This window comes from Lepidochelys kempii, chromosome 2 (assembly GCF_965140265.1).
Source record: "Lepidochelys kempii isolate rLepKem1 chromosome 2, rLepKem1.hap2, whole genome shotgun sequence".
NCBI classification, from domain to species: domain Eukaryota; kingdom Metazoa; phylum Chordata; order Testudines; family Cheloniidae; genus Lepidochelys; species Lepidochelys kempii.
Genome location: NC_133257.1, coordinates 250,151,256 through 250,174,134, shown reverse-complemented (window position 1 = coordinate 250,174,134; position 22,879 = coordinate 250,151,256). Strand labels below are relative to the sequence as shown.

The 22,879-nt window shown below is 38.8% G+C and overlaps 1 protein-coding gene across 3 annotated transcripts in view; it reads right to left on the bottom strand.

Annotated features, from left to right (window-relative positions):
• PTPRN2 (protein tyrosine phosphatase receptor type N2) overlaps positions 1-22,879 on the bottom strand; it is a 1,054,095-nt gene that overhangs the window by 96,574 nt on the left and 934,642 nt on the right. For all 3 annotated transcript variants that reach the window (XM_073334545.1, XM_073334547.1, XM_073334546.1), the window contains one exon: positions 4,126-4,320. In XM_073334545.1, coding sequence (XP_073190646.1) covers positions 4,126-4,320 — 195 coding nt within the window. The remainder of the gene's footprint in view (positions 1-4,125; positions 4,321-22,879) is intronic.

Genomic DNA, 22,879 nt, shown 5'->3' with positions numbered 1-22,879 from the left:
CCCAGCATGCACGGTGGTGATGAAACATCCCATGCCCTTCTTGTTTGAAAAGCACTAGATGCATGACGTATCACGAACACTTCAATGGTGTAATTTTTCCAAAATACATTATTTTTGCACGTTGTCAAGGGAAGACTTCTCAGACCTCTAGTTTTAATGTATTATTTTTGTTTGTGTGTTTAGAAAGGCAAGACCATTCACCCTCTTTCCCAGATTCTAATCTGTGCCTGGTGCTTTCAATTTCACATCTTTTTTACTCGTCTTCCACTCCAAAAAAAAAAAAAAAAAAGCCATGAAAAGTCAGTTCTGCTTCTGCAAACTCTTATTTCACTGACAAAATACACAATATTTAAACAGAGATAAATTTAGCACTGTCTCACAAAAATCATACGGGCCATTTCTCTCAGTCCATTTCTTGATTTGAAAATTCATAACAAGGTATGATTATTTTAATCAAACAAGCATGGAAAGAAATCAACATGAGTTCTTATCCTTCCCGTCACTCACCATGACTTTTCTGAAATTGCACCCCCTCTTTTTTCCTTCTTCTTCTTTTTTTTTTTTTGCAAGATCAAAGGTACCTTAAATTACGACAGCTTCTTCCTCTTCTTGTTCCTCACACTGCTACCAATGTCAGAATGCAGAGTCACTAGTATGGTGGCATAAAACATGCTTCTCATTATATCCTCTCTAATCGAAACTTCCATGGGTCAAACACTGGGATCTTTTCACAAGATAACCTCATTCAGAGCAGTGGCCTTCTATTTACCTGCTAAAAATGTGGGGTTTACAGAAAAAACAACCAACCGAAAAAGGGACAAAAATTACACTTTGCCACTACTCAAAATTGCCCCTCTGGGTCTTGAGTTTTTCTCTACTACCTAACACAAAGTAGCTTAGACTACTATCAAGCATTGCAGAGGCAATATATTTGTGGAAGAGCAAAGTGGTATTCTACCATTTGCCAAACAGCAGCAAGCTGAGTTTAGGTTCTAGTATTTCTGTTTATGCATAAGGGCAAATAAAAAAGGGTGGATATCAGTTAAAAAAAAAAGTCTAAACAGGATACCTGAGTATTCTAAGTGAATTCCTCCTCAATGATTTCCATAACAGATCTGCTCAATTTACAAGTCAAATCAAGATGTTTCCAACTATAAGCTCTTACTGCTATCTGAACATCACAATGTTATTTCCCCTGGGAAGATCCAAGCCACCAAGAACAATAAAGATTCTAGAGTTCTAACTCAGCTAGCTACTTCATTGCTGAGCATTGTAAAACTGAATACCGCTTTACTGTTCCGTAAGTCTATTTGCTGTGCAGTGCTGACAATGCTCCCCATCCTTATTAGGCCCTTATTAACTTTTGTCTTTTTTTGTACTAAAGCATCTCTGCATAAAATGTCTATAAAGTAACTTTTTATTTCACAAGATGACAGCAGCAGGAGAGGATAGAGTTGGAAAGCATCTTATATATCATCTGATATATCAACGAATTCTAAAATGGGGGCCTGTGGCTCCCATCTACTAACTACAGGATGTATGAAAAAGCTGATCACTGGCATGTTTTCCTTGCTGCTGAACTCAAATAAGCAGCAATTTCTCAAGAGACATACAAAATTCAGGCAAATAAGGTATTATGGTTGCTTGCATTTATTTTTGACCAAAACGTAAATCAGGTCAGCTCTCAGATTCCTGCCAGGCTGCCAACATAACTTCCAGTGCCATGCATGTCAGGCAACCCCAATTAAGTTCAATCAGCTGCTTCAAAGTAGATCCTTCCATAAAAACCTTACCTAACTTTGCCTTAAAGAAATCTAGAACTTATAGCAGAACTACCTCTTTAAGTAAACAGTTCCACTGTCTGCTTGACCTTCCTATGAAACTTGTTTTGATATCTAAGCTAAATGCATCCTTTCAAATTCTAACCCCTTTTTTGCTAATTATATCCTTGGTGTCTATTAAGAGCACTTTTCTGTACTCTTTCCCTTTCCCATATTTAGAAGCAGAGATGCAGACTCCTCTGAATTGCTAGCTTTTGTTTATTCATTTTAGACTACACAGGTTTAAATTTTTTTTCACTCTCTCCTTATAGGTCATACTCTCAAGGCATTGTAGCATTTCAGTTGCCCTTCTTTGAACCCTCACCATCTAAGATTTAACATATGTTGTTAGATAGCTAACATATGCATGAGTTCACTCAGGGTTAAACAGAATTGACTGAATTATGGACACTGAACCACCACCACCATAGTACTCCTAATCAATCTGTTTGTTTTTTAAAACCCATTCCTAGGTTGCAAAATATGGCTTATTTCCACACACACTTAGTTGAACTTTTGGGAAAATTCCCAGATCCAGAATTAACACTACTTGGTTCCCTTATGCAAGTTTCCTACCTGTTCATTTGGCTTTGTGTGATTTTTAGGTTTATTTTAGCAGTATCTTTGTAAACTATTTTGCTCCATTTAAACCACTCATTAACTGCAAATCTTAAGCATATACATTGCCGTATACTTAGGCAATTTTGTACTTTCTTTGGTTTTACCCACAGATGCTTGGGATACAAGCATTATATCACTACTTACTCTTGTGCCCATCCTTACTTTAGGGGTTATTTGAAAGGTGAGGTTTGGGGGTGGGGAATGTGTTGGTAACTACAATATCCCAACAACTGCAGAAACACAAAAACAAGTGAAAGGTTGGAGTTCTGAGTAGGCGAAAGTGCGATTGTAAGAGCCAAGGTCACAGACCTTTTGGGTAACATATCCATCCCTCATTCCTAGGTGCACTTGTGCATCTGTTATATATCAGGTTAAAAACCTAACTCTGCTGTTTGGAAATGTATTTACCCAGGAAAGCTCTGCTCAGACACAGCATCTGGTTTTCAAGCAGATCCTGCTTTTCCTCAGTTTTATAGCTGAGCTGACGGAGGTCAGTGACTTGGCTAAGGTCAAATTGGCACTCTGGCTTCCATTCCATTTTCTATTAGGCCATATGGCTTTCCCACAAAACTTGGAAAATATTTAAGTAGGTGAGCAGCTTTATCTACAAAACCATAAAAAGGAAAAGGGTGCAGGAGAGAGAGAAGCATGATGAGACAGCATGACATGGACAGAGCACAGATTCCTTCCCAGAAATCCCATTGGTCTTCTCAGAGCTAAATAAATACATAGCTAGTGAGGGGCAGCAATTTATTGATTGTGATTCAGTCCAGCTGGATAATCTTAACAGTTAGAGAGGGTAAATGTAGAAAATATAATAATAATAATAATGCCACCTAGCTCTTTTCAACAGTAGATCTCTTGGCACTTTACAAAGGAGATCAGTATTACGACCCCCATTTTACAGATGGGAAAACTGAAGCACAGAGATGTGAAATGACTTGCCCATGGCCACCAACAAAGGCAGGAATATAACTCAGGTATTTTGAGTCCCTGTCCAGGATCCTAACCACTAAGTCATGCTGTCTCCCCTGGGTGGTGAAAAAGCATTTCACTAGCCATATACACACACCCATGAGAACAAAGTGGCCATCTCCCACAACACTTTCGAGCCCAGGTTTCACAAACAAAACATATTTGTGCAGTTTCAAACATGAGAAAGATACAGTTACTTTAAAGGAGGAAAATCAGGTTAGGCTAAAAATTTAGATCCCCCACACACCCAATTTCAATGAAAACAATTAGATACACATTGTTAATATTCTACTGCAGCTTTTGCAGCACCATTATACTACAGGCCAGAAAGAAAAACTGACCAGAAATCAAAGTCTTATTTAATCGTCCAAGCCAAGTAAAATGGCAAAAGTAAACCAATAGGACAAAGGGATGAAAAGTAAATTATCTTCGGTTTAAAAAAAAAATCTATTTTAAATGTCCAAGCTAAGAGAATGTATCCTAAACAGAAGAACAGCACAGTGAAAAAGGATTTTTTTAAAAAACAGTTTTAGTTTTAACTATTTAAAGGTCAGATTAATATAATAGGTGAAGGATTTTTTAAAAAAATGTTGTAAGTTGACAATATCCCTTTAGAAGATAAATATTTTTCCCAGTCTACTTTAAATTGATGAACTACCAATTTTAATTTTGATTGTATTTCACATGCCATAAAGAAAACTCTGCTTACCAGGATCATGTGACCGGTGGAGATGTCCATGTTAGACTGAACTGGTTCTTCACACCAGGATGATGTGCTGCTCCGAGCAGAGGGGCTGGCAATGGGCCCATCACTAAACTGTGACGAGACACTGTTTACACGAGAAGTGTGCAAGGGCTCTGGTCGATCAGATGATTTTACAGCCATGCGCTGACGGCACAGCTCCTAGAAGACAGAGAAAGAAGGGAACAATCTGCAGCTAATAGCAGCCACAATGGAATAAAAGTCTGCTAAGGACAACACAGTATATAGTACATCTCTAGAGTGGGAGTGTTTTTCTTCCCTTAAGGGCTAATATTTTGGTATTCTGATACTTCTGATATATAAATTTACTAGACCCACTATATGAAATAACTAGATGTTGACCATCCCAGTCTCACGCAAAAGAAGTTTAACTATGAGTGCATGCACGTCACTCTTTTAAGACTGCCTCAAATAATATTTTGGGGCTGAAATTCTATTAGCAGATGGATACGTTGTTTTATACCATACTTCATTCTGTGAACCTAATTCCGCACTGTACAGCCCACTGAAGTTAATGGGGTTGCACAGGTGTAATTGAGAGCAGAATTCAGCCCTGAATTTGAAAGCTCAGCAAGTAATAGCAACTGAATTGATGTGCTCTCTAATATAAATTCTAGTTGATAGATGTGCCATTTCTCTTCATTAAAATAGAGCATACACAACCCTTACTCGTAGATGTGGGGCACAGAAAATGAAGAATGACATTAACAAAGAATAAAAAACAGAAATCTGTCACATGTGCTGTAAGCAGCTTTGACAAAGAAAGAAAACTGAACCTACCAGACATCCCAATCCAACCGAGATAAAAATCACCAAAACCAACAAAAATCTTCCCTAAATAAAGCATTTCAGTTGCACCACACATGAAATGCATGTCTAAAATATATTGTGTTTATATAGTCATGGAGAATGGTGCTAGTACAAACATTTCCAGAGAAACAAGGTACTGCATTTTGAAATTCTGAATCTAATGGGATAAATAGACCCTTGGTTATATTGTCTCTGTTACAATGCATTTAGATTCACTCATGTGCAGTAAAATTTCAAAGTAAATAATAAAATTAGCATTTTTACATATGTCTATTGCCCATGAAGGATTTTTGGAAGCCTATGCTGCATAGTAAGCCTGGCTATGTTCATGGTGCTTGGACATATTGTACATGTGGTGTGGTTGCACATTTGTCTCCAATTACTTATTTTACAGAGACATATATTAAGAGCTTAGTTACTTGCCTCTGGCGATCAAAATAATAGATTTTGAAGAATCCATACTGTTAAAATGTGATGGCCTCTGTTTTCTTATTCAATAAGAATATAATTGCAACTCAAGGGTCATCAGTAGGATGACTTTTAGAACTCCATACATCATAGATATAAAAGGTTTTCTTCTTGTGATTGAAATGCATCCATTTAATGCACAGAACATTTTTTTTTAAGACATTCAACTGGTATCTTTCCTTCATCACAGTTGTGACAATGACTCCAGCATTCAAATCTAGTATCCTCCTTTCCCAGTGAAAATCTGAATAGAAACATATATCAAGATAGCTCTTTCCACTCCTAGGCAATAGACTAAAGAGCTATAGGCCAAAAGACCATCCAAATGGTTTACACCTGCCTTTCATCCAAAGCTGCCATTTTACTTCGTATTAAAGACCTCTGTACAGTGGAAGGTCTTTTTTTTTTTGTTTGGTTTTTTTGGGGGCGGGGCGGGAAATGGAACACGTTTGTATATAAATTAATGAGAGTGAGACAAAAATACTACAGTGTGTAATATAAAGATACACATTACTCACTTGTGGCGGATGCAACAATTATGCAGATCATCCCAACTGAATGTCCATAAAACCCCAAAATATAACAGTGGTGGGGGTTTTTTTTTTTCTATTCATGCCCCTTTTTACAGGAAAAAAAAAGGATTTTTAAATAGAGCGCAACCTTTTTTTTCTCTTTTATACTGACCTCGTTTTCCATATCTCCTTGTTTGTACAGCTAGGTGCCTTAGGCTAGTCTACACTACACAGGTACTACCAATACAGCTGTACTGGCAGAGCTCCCTAGTGTAGACGCAGCATATGTCGACACAAGGAGGTTTTGAGACAGCAAAACACCACCACCTTCCCGAACGATATTAGCTATATTGACGGAAGTATTCTTCTGTCAGTATAGCTGCATCGATACTGGGGGTTTTGCCGGCATAACTATGTCAACTGAGGGTGTGTGGTTTTTTCACATCATTGAGTGACACAGCTTTGCTGACAAAACTTTGTAGTGGAGACCTGGCCTTAGTCACCTGGTATTGACCACAACATGACAAAAATATGAGAATAGAAATTTAAAGCCTAAAAATTAATTTGAAATAGCTTTTATATTTATTAGTGTGTTGTGATGTAAGGCAAGATATCAAACTATTGGGGCTAAGCATTTACATCACAAGGAAGTTCAGGTTCTTTGCTTTGTAAAAAGGATAAAGAGTGTTTCTCTCTCTCTGAAGGGTCACACAAGCTATCAGACCTTAAAAATATCACTAGTTCAGAATGACTTTTGCTAACCTGCAAGTTACCCTGGGGTAAAATAATTTTAAAACCTCCTTTAAAAAAAAAACAAACTCCTCCACATTTGGGAGAAATTCAAAAATGTTTGTATGATGGCTTCTTTATTAAAAAGTAATAGCTGTTCAGATATCTAAATATTAGACTTATTCCTGGTAGGGATGGGTTATTGGACAAAGTGCAGGTGAAGTGGTTAAAGGTAAATAAATAAATGTAGTTTCTCATGACTAAGAGGTAAGTGGCCCTGCACCGTATCTGGCTCTCCCCATAATCTGGAATCATCCAGAAAGCTGCCTAGTCCTGGCATAAATTTAAGCAGTCTCGGGGCTGCTATAATTTGTGCTCTGCTGCTCACAGCCCTTACAGGCAATTGCAGCTGCCAAGGATAGCCAGACCATAGTGGATTCACCGTCATGACTCCTATATTTAGTCCTCCAAGGGAGTAGCAGAGCCAGCTATGAAGACTATGCCATACACGGAAACCACAGCACTAGGGGTATTTGGGTGAGCACATGTGATGCCTTTATGACACTTCAGTGGTGAAAATGGACCATAAAGAACCATGTGCAAGTTACCCATGTCCCTGTTCTTGAAGATATAACCTCCTGCTCCAGTGGCAGCTCTAGGAGGGATTGTGCTTCCTGCATTCGTGAGGATGGCTACGCTGTCTTCTCCCTGCCCCTGTGTGGGATTCTTTGCACCCCTGGAAGTAGTAGCAGGAACCGGTCACACAAACTGTGATATTGAGGAGAGGAAGCAGTGTTTGTCCTCACTCCTCCCCCAGACAGGGCCAGGGCACCAGTTTAGTCACAATATTAGGAAGGCTTAAGGAAGTGGTCTGGGCTGTTCACATAGCCAAAATAAAAATAAAATAAAATAAAATAAAAATAAAAATAAAATAAAAAGACAAAAAGGGACCTCCATTGGTAGGCATTACAAATATTTAATCAACCTGACTGAGCCCTAAAATATTGTTAATATCACTGAAATTCCATCACTGGGCCTTGACAGAGTTGATGTCACTTTGTTTAAGCCCTTAGTCAAGCCCTGAACCATAGTTTAAGACCATAGTTAAGAGGACCATCAGCCATCTACACATTTCTCTGCACTCTCAAGTGTTTATGTTTTTAATTCTGGAAGCAGTAAACATTATGCCCACAAGATGGAGGTTTAGAACCCAACACTGAACCCAGACGTGAGGGTTCCAAACTGAACTACGAACTCAGTGAACACTGGTATCAGCACGGACCCATTTAATAATCATTTGCAAAGAGTGAATTCAATTTATGTATCGCATTTTTGTATTTAACATAGTGGCCAAGGCTATTACTATACTACTGTGACTGTAATGTACTGTCTTTTTATACTGCTTGTCATTCCTCATTTAAAAGCATCATTTATGCCTAAAAAAGCAATCATACTGCATACAGTGATATATGAAGGAATGATCCTCCTGACCCTTTTGGGCTATGATCTAATGGATGGGTTGGACATAAACATTTATTTAAAATGTAATTTAAAGTTTATGACATTATTTCCCATTACATAGAAATTGCTATCACATGGAGGCAGTGCCTCTGTTTTTTATTTCCCAACATTTATTATCAAACTTATGTGGAAGTGACATGTAGTATATAATGGAAAACTAATATCACAGTGTGACAAAAACTGCAATAACCAAGATAAATATTCTGAAAATAATGTCCAGTTAAATGAGTTTAAAGTACAGTGTTATAATCATCTGTAGAGAGCTTTTTTCATTTGCGAAAGAAAATTGATAACCCTAAACACATCATAAACAATATTTTCAGAGAAACCTCGGAACTCTTCCAATGAGATTTTGAAGTGATCCTAAATTTTTTATCATCCCACAGGGAGATGGAGGGGTGACAAGGAACATTTACAAAAAATAAAATAAACACAACATTATAAAAAAGTGGTGTTAAAGTAAATAAATCAAATATTTAATTGGGATTAACACACTGTAGATTAGTGGGTACATACAATTTAGCCAGTTGTAAAGATGAGCCTTAATTCACCCAGTGTTCCTCATTACAGGCACAACAGTTCGTCTTCTCAACCCAGGAGCAGGAAGTCAGTCTTAGTGCAGACCATGATACAGGGAACTTACACAGTGAGAAGCCACAGTAAGGAAATCTTACTACAGCACTTTTTTGAATTGTGACTGAAACCCTCTTCAAGCAGCCAGATAGCAGCTGCATTAGTGAAAGCCTCTCTTTAATCAAAAAGACAGAATGGACACATGGTTTGTACATTCCTGGCTAGGACTCCTAACTATCACAACTGATTTTCATGCATAACCTCAACTCCCTGCATTCCCACCAGACACCAAGAGGCATCATGCCCACTCAGAAATGAATCTCACTCTTTCAATGAGGTGTCAAGCCAGGGCTGCTTTAGAAACGCAGCCAACATAATACGGCAAGTGCCATCTCTTCTTCAGGATGTCCCTGTTCCATGACAGCATTGCGCATTTGCTGCCACATGCTTTTACACTGGATGACAGCCGTCAAGTATCACAAAAGTGTAGGAGAGGAAACTAGAATTCATATCTACCAACAAGACAGGCCAACAATACACCAGGTTCCTGAAAAATTAAGACCACATGGGTTACTAAAAGGCCTATCTTGAAAGATATCCCATGTACACTCCATTGTAAGGTAAGTTTACAGCAGAAGAGGACATCCAAACTAGCCTGAGGTAGGGCTTCAGTGGTAAATATGAACTTGTTTCCTCATATGTAATGAATAATTAAGCTTTCCCTAAATCTGAACCTTGGGCTCCACCACAAAGGAGTCGAGAAAGAAATTATCAGAGCATGCCCAGTATTTGCTCTAAAAAGTGTACTGTTAACCAAAGAGATAGCATACTGACAAAGCCAAGAACACAGTTCCCCACCCACTCCCCACAAATCCTCTGATAAACATGGCACAAAGTCCTGAAAGACCCTTTTATGTATGTTGATTCTGCTTATGCATAACTGCAATACATGACAATATGTAGCATAGGCAAAAGTTAGAGCACAGAAATAACTAACTAACATAAAATAAAACCAGATGACTCCTTGCCATAATTAGTCAGAAAATGGAATCTGATCAGCACAGTAAGATGCTAATATCAGGAGATGAAGATGGCAATTAAGAGAGGTCTGATACACATCTCTTGCTTATGCTCATTTCTTTTAAAGACGAGCTGTTGAGTATTGTCACCCTCTCTCCAAACTGCCTTATATGCAGATATCACAGTTTATTAAAATGTGTCTGCACAGTCTGACTGTGTTCTGTCTGTGTGTCTTGAGGGGCTTTGTGGTCCTAGCCCAGTAACAGATTTTGACTCCTGAATCATTCTCACCTAGTGAAAAACAGTAGACTGCCATAGGAATCAGCAGATGCCTTGCAACCCAAACTCCAGGTTACATGAACTCATGGCAAAAAATCCATATAGACAGTTACATAGACTAAAATATTGAAACTTGATCAAGAGACTCTCACTTTGTAGGAGCCTGCCTGCCCTGCTGTGGACAGCTGGACTTTTAGCAGCTCGGTCAACTGTGCTAACCGGAGCCACCAGGGTCCCTTTTCGACTAGGTGTTCCGGTTGAAAACCTGGCAACCCTCGTTGTTATTCTTCCCAGCATGTTTACCTCAAATCTATTGAATAGGAACCTGGAAACTAAGGGAATTCACAATTTTCCAGTTTATTTAAAACAAAACAAAACCCTGCCCCCAACAATATATACTAGTAATAAAAGTCAAATTTCTTCATTATGCATCTGAAGTTACATAACTTAGAGAAGTCAAAACCAATCCAATACAGAGGCCTGGCATTCTCAAATGTTAATCTCTTGTTAACCAAAACCAAACCAAACCCACCTCTGCTTCTTCACACACATTTGAAAATTGTGAACACCAGAGATGGAATCAGAATTATCCAGGGAATAGAATTAGGAGAAATGAAAAGATATCAAAGGAAAATTCATATATATTAACAGTGGTGGACACTTACACAGCATGCCCTTAAAACCTAAACCAGACAAGCATCTGCGAACGTACTGTACAGCAACAAACCCACCTTAACCAGAACTAAACAAAATGACCTAATATTTATTTTGATTTGTACTAAAATTAATGTTTGCAGAGTGCAATGAACAATGTGAAATATTCTATTTTAAAAGACTCTGTGCTACAACTGCTAACAGAACATACTGTGGGTAGTAAGAACATATGCAAATTATATAGCATGACCTTTAAAATTACTCAGGAAAATTCTCCTCCGGTATGCTTTCCTTCTCACTTATTTGAGCATTTTTCTTTTAAAATTATGGAACTGCCCTTTACAGGTAAAGCTGAACTGAGTTTTGCACGTACAGCGTGGATTCAACCATTTTGTTGCACGTGTACTGACACCACTACAATGAAAACAAAAACTGGAAAAGTTTACTGTATCTAGAAAAATCAGATTAATCTATACCTGGACTACAAACACTATGATGCACTAATTATAATTGTATGGTGTCACTACAGAGCAGAAGGGAAGCTGTTTGGCTGCCTTCACTGTGCATTTCCATAGCTTAACACGTTTGGATTTCTTTTAAATTTAACCTTCACTGAGCTTCCTGGGTTTGTAATCCTTGTTTGGGGAATAATTACAACCTCCCTGTAATTGTTTTATTCTTATATTATTGAAACAATCTCAACCTTAATTCAATTTTAACAAATTTTTTGTCTGGGAATATAATAAATAATTCATATGCTGGGAATAGTTATGTATATAATTTTGTTTACAATTATGAAACAGTAACTACTGGAATCAGAGTACATTCCAACAATGAATCACCTGATAAATATTGAAATAATGCTTAAATGAGATATGTATAGAGAACATAATGCTACCTTTGGACTAGATGCATCCTTATAAATACGCATTCTGTTGCTCTTTTAACCCCATCCAGACTGCTATGTAATAGAACCGGGGGCGGGGGGGAGGAGAGGGGAGGAAAGGACTAGACATTTTAGATTTATTAATTTAGCTGGGCATGCAGAATTGTTCTCTACATTTTAATTGTCTACCTAGGTTGTCATCCATCACCACAGTCTCCAAGCCCATTATATAATCTCAAGTACTTTGTTGAGATTTAGTTTTTTAAAATGACTTCGATGATGGAGCTGCTCTCATTTCTCCTGGGATACTATTCCAGAGTCTATTATTTTGCAGCCAGAAATCATGCAAGGCTTTGATAATCATGTTTGTGTTTTTCTAATAAGACCCCAATTTTTTGTTATCATGCCCCGTGAAATGAAAAACTTCAATTAGTTTAGCACTTCAAGTGATGCTTGGTCATGATTCATACAATTATGAACCCATACTATCTCACACATAAGAAAGCAGAAGTAGTTGCAGAGGAGGGGAAAGGAAGGGAAAAGTTAGTGTTCCTTAAACTGAAGAGGAATTTTTTGGTTTTGGTTTGTTCCCTTCACTCCTCGGTTTCAAACATTTGAACAACAGAGCGATGAACTATCCTCCCACCATAAGAAAGCCACGTACTAGAAGGGCATGAACACATCTATAAAACCTCAGTGGACTTGAGCATTTCCATTTTTCTATTATTCTAACACTACAATTACACCATATTTAATATACAAGATTTCCATACACTCTTAGTTCCCCAACTGGCCCCTTAAAGCAGATGTTGAACAGCCTAAAGCTTGTGTTGTTTTTCTGTGGTAGGGATCTTCCCTTTATAGGGATTCCTGGGCAGATGCTACCAGGTGAGGGCCTAATACTTACAGGTTCCAATGAGTCTGTACTGTCATGGAACAACTGTGGTGTGGTTTCTCTTGAAACCCAGAGGCACAGGTCTCCTTACAGAGGATACGGGCTTCATGAGGATCAGTGAGGTTTGGGGGCAACAGTCAATCTGTTCTGCCACTTTCTCCTAATGGAACAACATGGGAGATAACTCTGGGCGGAACCTTAAGCAGACTTCTTCCCCTTACCCTCCCTGGTGCGTCCTTTCCTAGAAAAGGAGGTGACTGGGGGCGGGGGGGTTATTAGGCCAAAGAATATGAAAAATCATTTTATGAAACCGGTGCCTTTCACTACCAAGATTCCAAATGTAAATGCTTCAGAAGAAGAGAAGAAATATTAAGAAAGTTTTAGAACTTTCTTAAAAAGGACCCCAAATAACTTTTCCAGACATAATGATTGTAATTCTGGCGAGGGACAGGGGTCCGAGGTATACCTGGAAACATTTCTGTGGCAGATGGTTTTGTCTGTTTGAACCAAAAGCGGCTGCTAATTGCACATCACACGGCTGTCATCGCTACTGATGTGCTTGTGTGTAATATATTATACACACAAGATAAAATGCCACACCTGTAAACTGGGGAGGAAGGATGGACTTGTAGTTAAGAAACTAGATTGGAATACAATAGAGACGATCTAGGTTCAGTTCCTGGTTCTGCCACAGACTTTGAATATGACATAATGGCCAGATTCTCAAAGTGCTCAGCTCCCCATGAGAGTTGCTAAGTCTGAGCACTCTTGAAAATCTACTCCTTGATCTCCAACTCTTCACTTCCTTTGTCTGTCTTGTCTATTTACATTGTATGCTCTTTGGGGTACAGACTGTCTATTATTATGTGTTTGCACAGCACCTAGCAAAATGGGATCCTTACAATACAGTAGGGGTTACTGTAATACAAATAAATAATAATGGTGCTATGCATGTGGTAACACCAGGCAGAATCACGTGATAAATGCATTTATCATGCACCTGACTTCATCTGCCCACTCAGCCAAGTTTTTCGCAAGACACCAAGACACCTAGAGCAGCTTTCAGCAGCTACTTATTATTTAAGTTATTTAAGTGGGGGGAGGGCAGGCCAGAAAAATGTTTCCTCTTCCTCTACCCAAAGGTAGAGCTCTGGGTATCCAAACTGTGCAAAATTTAGTCCTGAAACAGGTAGTTTCTCAATAGATAAAAATGTTCAGACCATATAGTCAGTTGTCCTGTGGCCCCTCAGGGGTAGAAATTGGGTTTTATCCCATTAGAAGGAAAGATTTCCAGCTTCACAATGGACCTCAGCATTTACATCTAGCTCTGGAAGGACCTGACATGATAGTTTCCTGAGACATGAAAATGTAACTGTTTCAAAATCTATCATAGCCCATTTTAGAGGATTCTGTGGCTCTGTCTGAACCCTGTGTAGCTGGACTCACGATAACTGAGGCAAAATATAGTCCCTATAGTTTTTTTTAGATCTAAAATAGTTTTTTTCCTGTAAAATATGGGGTATATACAGAGTAGGCTCTTATTTGGAATGACCAGCATAATTCACTTCTGTCTAGTTAGGTTTTTATAAGGGTACCCATCATCATGGCCTCTTAATTGCTGTCCATGGAAAGTAAACACAAAATCACTCTCCACTTCTACTCCCGATAGCAGGAACAAACTTAAAATTCAGATTTTATGCAAAATACATATTAGATAAAAAGTATGAAGGTGAGGTTTGAGAGGGACAGCATGAGGGAGTTAAGTCAACAAGAGGGCTTTGCCTCTTGTAAAGTAATGTGACTATCCCAAAGGCCTACCCACAAGAGTTTGTGAAGTTCTCTGGAATGACAGCAAATGTGTGTATATATGTTAAAGAGTATGAATAATCTCAGAACAGGCATTCTTCCCTTGGTTGTGTAGCCAACAAAAGCTAGGAGTAAAAAGGATTAATGACAGTAAGTAATATTATAGATTCCCCTTAAACATTACAGGAGACACTGAAAATTAGAACTTACTTTGTACCAAAACCTTAGTCGCAACACTTACAAGAACTTGGAGATTTAACATTTGGGGGAAAACAAAAATACAGAACCATTGGACCAGTCTTTTAATTGCTCTTTTTTAATTGCTACAGCACTGCCAGCCAGTGATGAAGGGATCGCTGCTGAAGCTCTGACTTGCCTTCCTGCTGTCATATGCAATAAATATCTCATTGGAACAGGCACAAAGAAAAAAGGAACTATTTGATGTCATAATTGAAGTTCCTTGGTATGGTTTTTTAAATATAACAAGTCTCTATGTAATTATGAACATAGGTATTGCCATACCGGTTCAGAACTGTGATCCATCTAATCCGGTATCTTGCCTCCGACAGTAGCTAATACTAGATGCTCCAGAAGAAAGTGCAAGAAACCTTGCAGTAGGCAGATGCAGGAGAATCTGCTCTCCAGAAAGGTCTCATCCTAAATTAGATATTGTCTTAAACCCTGAAGTGTGAAGTTTTAGGTCCCTTCCAAACTTTTTAGCATTATCTGTTTTAACTAGGATATTTGTCCAGTTCCTCTTTGAATCTTACTAAATCCTTGGTCCTGATGACATCCTGTGGCAATGAGTTCCACAGTCTAATAATGTGTTATGTCAAAAAGTGTTTCCTCTATGTGTTTAGAATTTTCTATCTTGTAATTTCATTGAAAGTCCCCTCATTCTTGTGTTATGAGAAAGGGGAAAACAGACATTTCTGCTTTACCTTCTGTGTGACATTCATTATTTTGTATACTTTTACTGTTAATTGGTGATAAAACAAGTACTTGGAAGCACCAGAAGAATGGCCTACCACAAGGATCAGTATGGTCTCCAACGTTATTCAACTTATATTCAAATAACTTGCCATATACCGGGTCTCGAAAGGTTGTTTATGCAGATGACATATGCCTTGGCATTCAGTCACACTCCTTTGACATACTTGAGAGCATTCTGAATGCAGATATGGTGGCTATGGCCAATTATTGTAATCAGTGGTGCACAATACCAGTGGAAGTAAGATTGGACCGAACGACTTCCACTTACATCATACACAAGCAGGCAGAGTGCTAAACACAGTTCTCAATGGTCATCAAATACAGCATGATTCATACCCAGTCTATCACGCTGGACAGAACTCTCACAGATCACGACCATCTTACAAATACAGTGACTAAGGTCAAAGTGCAAAATAACCTGCTCGGAAACAACATGGGGCCAGAACAACATGGGCTGGCCAACACCCAAACATTATGCACTTCAGTATGGGCTCGTCTGTCTCACGCAAAGAAGATCAACATACAACTTAATTCCACCACACATATTTTTTCAGGCACATTTAAATTTTCTCCTCTACCATGGTGACTGGTTCTCTGCAGTAGTACTCTGCCCTGTGTTTGTAGAGAGGAAAGCGTAGCAAAGCTCATGATGAAATTGCGTGTGTCACATCTACTATTAAAGACTTGTTTAATCCACCTCATAATCATCTACCTTCACATCACCAGTTGTGGATAAGTTTACCAGGTGAGGGATTTACAGTAGAGGCTACGTGGAGATCGTCATGGTCTGCAGAGAAAGTGACAAATAATTATCTTATCTCAGACCCCACTCAATATCAACCTGGGATTGATTTACCAAGAAGGCAATGGAGCCTTCTGAACCAGCTTTGTACCAGACATGGAATTTGTGCTACAGTGGAATTTCTGTGGCATTTTAGAGACAGTCCTCTAGGTCAATGTGGTAGCCACAAAGCTTTACACACATTGCTGAGGATGGCAAAGTGACTCCACTTCCTGGAGGTTTTCAGGCCTTGAACATCATTGATAAGAATGCTGTGGGGCTTAGCTTGACCAGTTTGCATAGGCCAAATAATAAATGGTTTTCCTTCTTATTTGTCTCCTTTCTACAATAAACAAACAAACAAACTAACTCTTTTCATGTGAGTTTTCCACGCCCCTAATAATGTTTGTCTCCCTTCTTTGAGCCTCTCCATTCTGCAATATCCCTTCTGAGATGGAATAACCAGTATTGTTCACAGTATCCACAGGAGGTTGAATCACTGATTTATATTTAACTAACTTCTAAGGCTCTCAAATAAAAGATTACGGATCAACAATCCTTAGAATGCCCCGGACTATCGAGACAAAGTCAAACTGAGAATAGCCTGCTAGGCAACTCTACTGTATATTTTAATTTCACAGTCAAGAGATTTCTAGTGAGGTTAATAAGAAATCCCCTGTCACCAAATCACAACCCTTAATGCAAGCCAAACACTTTCCTTCCACGGAGAACCACAGAGGGAATCTACTACCAGCTGTTGGAAAAGAGATGGTATCAAGAGACTTTTATCCATACTACCTACCAAACAGCAGAAGAAGTTTTCCTTTTCTCACTATCATCTTCCCCCCATTCCTTCTATTCCTAGCTACTGGGAGAGATCAATATTTCTCTCCTCCTCCACAAATATTCTGCCTGATACACTTAGGAGCCAGACATGGGAGTGCAGACCCATAGTACTATAGCTGGGTAGGAGCGCCTGTATGCTACCATACCAGTCCACTTCAACCTCTTCCACTGTTGCTGGCAGAAATCAGACCCACGACTTTCTAGCTCCAAAGCTCTCCATTCCAACTGAATTCATGGACAGGGGAGGAGAATGGTTTACCCCAACCAAGTTAAACATTTAAACTAGAGAATGAAGGAAGGTCTGGATTGTGATAATGATGAACTGTTCCCTCTTAGGAGGGAATAAGTAAGCCACTTATGAGACCTATATACTGGCAGAACAATGCTGCCCAGGTAAAGCAAGAGCAGCATCAACACATGAAATAGCTACACAGAAGCCTGGAACCAGGTTAGCTAGACTAAAAACAAAGAGTTTGCACAGAACAGGAATAGAATTTTATCAGCCTGAAATATTAAAAAACAAAACGTTTCCTTGATCAAAACTGCTATTCATTCAGAATGCAGTCACCCCAAACAGCAATATAAAAAAATCAAAAACTAACAACTGTTGAGCAAAGACTAGAGTAGGAAAAACCCAATTCATTTACCCATTTGCTTATGTCATCTGAATCAAACTAGATTTCCTCCAACTCAAAAAATGATCAGTCTTCTCCTAAAATATGATTTGTTCTTTGAAAGACTTCAATTCTAGACATGTGCTTTCAAAGTTTCCCTTCTGCGGTCTTGATGTAGTCATTTTTTATACAAACTTAAGCGACGACAATTCAATCTGTATGTTGAAAGGTGCCATCCCCAAACCACCTGAATATGAAATGCAACATGAAAGAGGCAAGATTATTTCTGTTATGATGGAACACATCAATGTCACTACAGCCAAAAATATTTAATGGTGAAGTAAACATTTGAAATAACATCTGTTTTAGTTCTTTACTGTATCTTGTTGTTTTGTAGAATATCTGAAAGAGGAACCTCTGTTTTTGTTTTTAAACTACCAGGAGGTTATTGCATCAATATTTATTGCACATAGAAAAATGCTATCTTGGATGGCAGGTACTCTCACCCTCTTTTGCTGGCATATTTAGAAGGATCTGAACAGTGATATCCCATGAAGTGATGACTCGAGCTGCAGCTCATCCCGCCCAAACATTTTTCCTGAGGTTTATCTTGATATACAATTAAAAAAACTAAAGAGCAAACAAAAAAACTTTTTTTTGTTTTGCTTTGCAGAGTCTGCCTAGTTCTTACAGGAGTGGTATGTGATCCTGTGCAGAGGCGTGAGTGGAGGATCCAAGAATCCTTCACCACCACATAAGGTCCAGTCAGAGATGGGCCATATCTGGACTGGGAAACATATTATCGGATTGTGTTATCCTTAGGTTTCTCACCAGGGTTGACCACAACCAGATAACATGTATTTAAATAGGACTAGGTCTTTCTAGACTCTGTGCAAAGCTCCGTTGAAAATCATGTTAGGTTGTCTCTAAAACATTAGCTAACACATTCAACTGTCTTCCCAGCCTAGACATGACTTTGCAGTCAATGCACTCAGAGAAGTTCAGGTTCTGCTTCATCCTCAGTCCCATGGTACCTCAAAGGGAGCGAAGACACCAAGCTGGGCCCCCCAACCTTTCTTCCCCAACACTGACCCATAGAATGGGACTGACAAGAAGGGAGTAGCAGTTGGAGTGCTGCTCCTGGAGATCAGGAAGACATATTGCACCTGGGCTCCTCCTAGGAAGTGCAGTTCTACACCAATCCCCAACAGACGTGGTCTACATATGTCTCATGTGTTTAACTCATCAGCCCCTACTCTGTTCCAGGGATTGTGATTCAGCTGCACATAGTTATTCTGAATCCATGGTAAGACTTCTCCCATATTAAAATAAAAATGAATAGCTTTATCTAGTCCAGGGGTTCCCAAACTTGGCTCGCAGCCTGTTCAGTGTAAGCCCCTGGCGGGCCGCGAGATGCTTTGTTTACCTGAGCGTCCGCAGGTACGGCTGCTCGCATCTCCCAGTGGCCAGGAACAGCGAACCACAACCACTGGGAGCTGCGAGCAGCCGTACCTGCGGACGATCAGGTAAACAAAGCATCTCGCGGCCCGCCAGGGGCTTACCCTGAACAAGCCGCGAACCAAGTTTGGGAACCCCTGAAATGAACTGGGAAAAATAAATGAATTGAACATGTACAGCCGATTTAGCTGCTGGATGCCCAAAAGAACACAGATTCCATGGACATAACAAAGCATAGTACTATGGTGATGGGCACTGTAGAAACCCTAAGACAGAGAGAGAGAGAGCGAGCGTGAGCGCAAACAGGTACAGAAAGAATGGAACTGATTTTCCTCTAACTTCCACTGTTGTAAATCACAAATAACTCCAATGAAGTCAATGGAGGAGAAATCAGATCCCCCACCCTGCATTTATTTTTAAGGAAGGTAAAGATGCAGATCAAATACTTCCCAATTCATTAGGCAAGGTTGTGGTTCTCTCTGCCTTCTCTATATGGTACAGGCATTGTGCCATAATTGATTTACTTCAGGGAGACAATCCATTGCGCTGTGCCTCAGAGTAGCCTGAAACAGCTCGAGCTAAATTGGCAGTTAGCCAGTGGTGTCAGCATGATGAAATTGGGGCAGTTCTGGAAGGCAGGAGCTTGTGAGCCAGAGTAGGGGTCAAGACCTTGTCAGTCAGGTAGTGGCTGTCTCATCAGGCAGAAAAGCGAGAGTAACTGCTGCTGCAAGCTCAGAGAGATGCCCCATCATCGTTGGGAGCTCTTCTCATATTGGTAAAGAAAAGAGATCGGAGTATTTTTAGTGCCAGTTGCTTGTTATTCCTGCTGCCACTCTCGCCACCCAGAAAAGCAAAATCCAGGAAAAGAATATATCTGAATAAGAGTAGTTTCTTTCAAGACCAGAAATCCAAAGAAAAAGGCAGGAAAGATAGTTATGGTTACCTTCAGAGTCCAGAGGCAATGACTGTCCAGCAGAGTTTCCCAAGCAAGGCTATAGGGTATGTTTGGGAAAGCCAGAAACGCTACCTAATAATTAAAGGGAAATCACTAATTTAAATTCCCACTGTTTTTCTTAGCATTCTCTTATACCATAAATGGACAAAGGAATTATAGCAACGTGGCTTTTTATTTGTTCTGTGAGGAGCTATGCCCAGCTATGGTACCTATCGATAGTAAAATAAAGATGATTGAGTTATATAGAACAAATTCAAATAATATATGTAATGGGAGAAAACAAACCCTCCCCCCGCTCCCTGCCCACCCACACTGGTCAGATTTATGGCCAGCTGCTCTCAGAAAGGCACTTCATTTAATTCAAACTTACATCTGTATGGCACCATCTCTTCCAAGGAAGAATACCAGAAGTTAGATGTATACTTCAGCTTTTTTCTGTAGGCCCTCAAAGAACATCTCTTTCCAAATCACTCACTTCCTACTCCAACAGAAGTGTTCTAGCATGGACTCCAGTGCCCACATTGCAACAACCATGAGCCTATTTTGGAGGGTGAAGCCTGGCTATAGTCAGGGTGAGTCATTCCTCTCCTCCTAACATTCAGAAGTTCTCAAAAGTTTATTTTTCAGTGTTTGTATTTAAAAATAACAAAGCTTTGTTGGACAGCTGAATGTTACAGGAAGGGTGGAAACTCATGCTAATAATATGCAGATTCCACTCTCCAAAGCTGCTCCATGGGGGTTACAATATAGCCAGGACTGTACATGCTAGAACATTTAGTCAAAGCAGGGAAGGAGGTAATTGGAGGGACTGCTTCTCACAGATTTAGAAAAAAACTAAAATATGTATTTGTTGAAATGCGCTCTAAATCCATTTATTTGGCCTTTCAGAAGCTAACACTTTAGTTGAGCATTTTTTATTAAACATTTTCTGCAGATCACTTTAGAAGTGTCTGACAAATTTCTAATGCTTTTTAAACTCACAGTATTATGTAGTTACATTACTATTTGCTGGGTCCTACTGCTATAACAGGCAGTGAAGTTGAAGAAAGTCATATATTCCATTGCACTACAGTAGTTGTGGATCATCCTGTACAGTTAATCAGATAAAACCTGATTAAGCGTTAAGCCCACCTTTGTACATCACTTGTTTTGCCTCATCCTCCTTTAGCCATCTATCGTCTAACTGTATTTAATGAAATATTTACCTCCACACACCCAATTTAAATGATTCTTTAAATTTCAAGCATTTGCCCTGATATTACCACCTTTAATCACATCACATAATTCCTTTATTATTATCATTATGCACCATTTTTGTATTGAATATACACTGTTGCATATAAAAACTGCCCAATATTACGGAACAAGATTTCATGTTACAATGAACTTCTATATAAAGCAAATGTATATAGGGTTATTTATTTGCTTATTCTTAAAATAAAAATCCAGTTAATTAAAATATACAAAATTGTTTATACTGCGACTTTACATAACACACCATAAGAGCTCCAAAATAAGCAAATTTGGTCTAATATATTTCTCAATGTACTTGTATTTGATAGACTATCAGGGTCTGTCCTGTCACTTTATACTGTCATGTGAGTTTCTATCTTTTATAAGAACACAGAAAATTATGTTCCAGTGTTAAAGTTCTGTATATTCCTAGAAACGAAAAGAAGAAATGAGCTTCAGGGCTAAATTTTCATCCTTCTAGTACTCTTGCTTGATTTACTCCTTACTGAAATATTTTCCATAAGTATATGCATGCACCTCATACTTGATGCTACCCTTTATGTCTAGGTATGATGCGTGAGTGATTTTACATATCATGCATGCTATAATACTTTAGGTATTTTTAAAATTTCCCAACTTGTCAGATTACTTAGTCACAAAAAATGATCCTGTTTTTTGTTCATTAAACGTAGCTTATTAGATTCCACTGTTCTAGAGTGTTGCTATGTCAACACCATAATAAGACAAATGTTACTTGTGAAAATTGTAATCTATTAAATATCAGTGTGTAGGTCATATACAGAGTCTGAAATACATAGCTACATCATATACAACATAGTATACATATATCTGAAGATACAAGACTGGCAAGATGGTCCAACAGAGAAACAGGACTCCAGTGGAGTCCTTCAATCAGATCCTATCCACAAACAATTTGTTTTTGGCAGAATCAATTTGCAAATTATTTGTTAATGGTCAACTGACATGCATTATTTTTTAAAAGCTATCTCAAATCATAAATGAGTAGAATCAGACCTTTCAAACCACTGAGAATTTTACCATTGGCTTTGATAAGGGCAGGACCAAGCCATTATTAAGAATAAATTTTACAACAAAATATTTCAATACAGTTTCCTCTTATTTATCTGTCAAGACCAGCTATCTGGGTTCTGCAAAATCTAAGGACATCACTCCCCACTTGAACTGATAGTATTCAGTGTTTTTAATGTAAGTTTTTTACATTAAAAACACTGAATACTATCAGTTCAAGTGAGAAGTGATGTCCTTAGATTTTGCAGAACCCAGATAGCTAGAATCTTGAATGCAGACCTAGAATCCACTAGAATCCACCCAGAACCCACTAGAATCTTGAATGCAGACCTCAGGAAGTACAAGGATGATTTTATTGTCTTAAGGTATCACTTTCTAGTATGTCTCAACACAAGTTCCTTTACTTCACTCTTTGAGGAAGTAAATATGTTCTTCTGTGCTGCAGTGAAACAAAACTAAATACCCCTAAAAATGATATCAGGATAATAATAACGGAGCTTACTGAGATCAGCATCATATATTTGAACTTACGCGTTTAGCCTCAACCACAATGATGCTGCATGGACCACTATCAGTGATGCAAAACAATTATGTTCACTAGCAAAGTTCTCCAATTC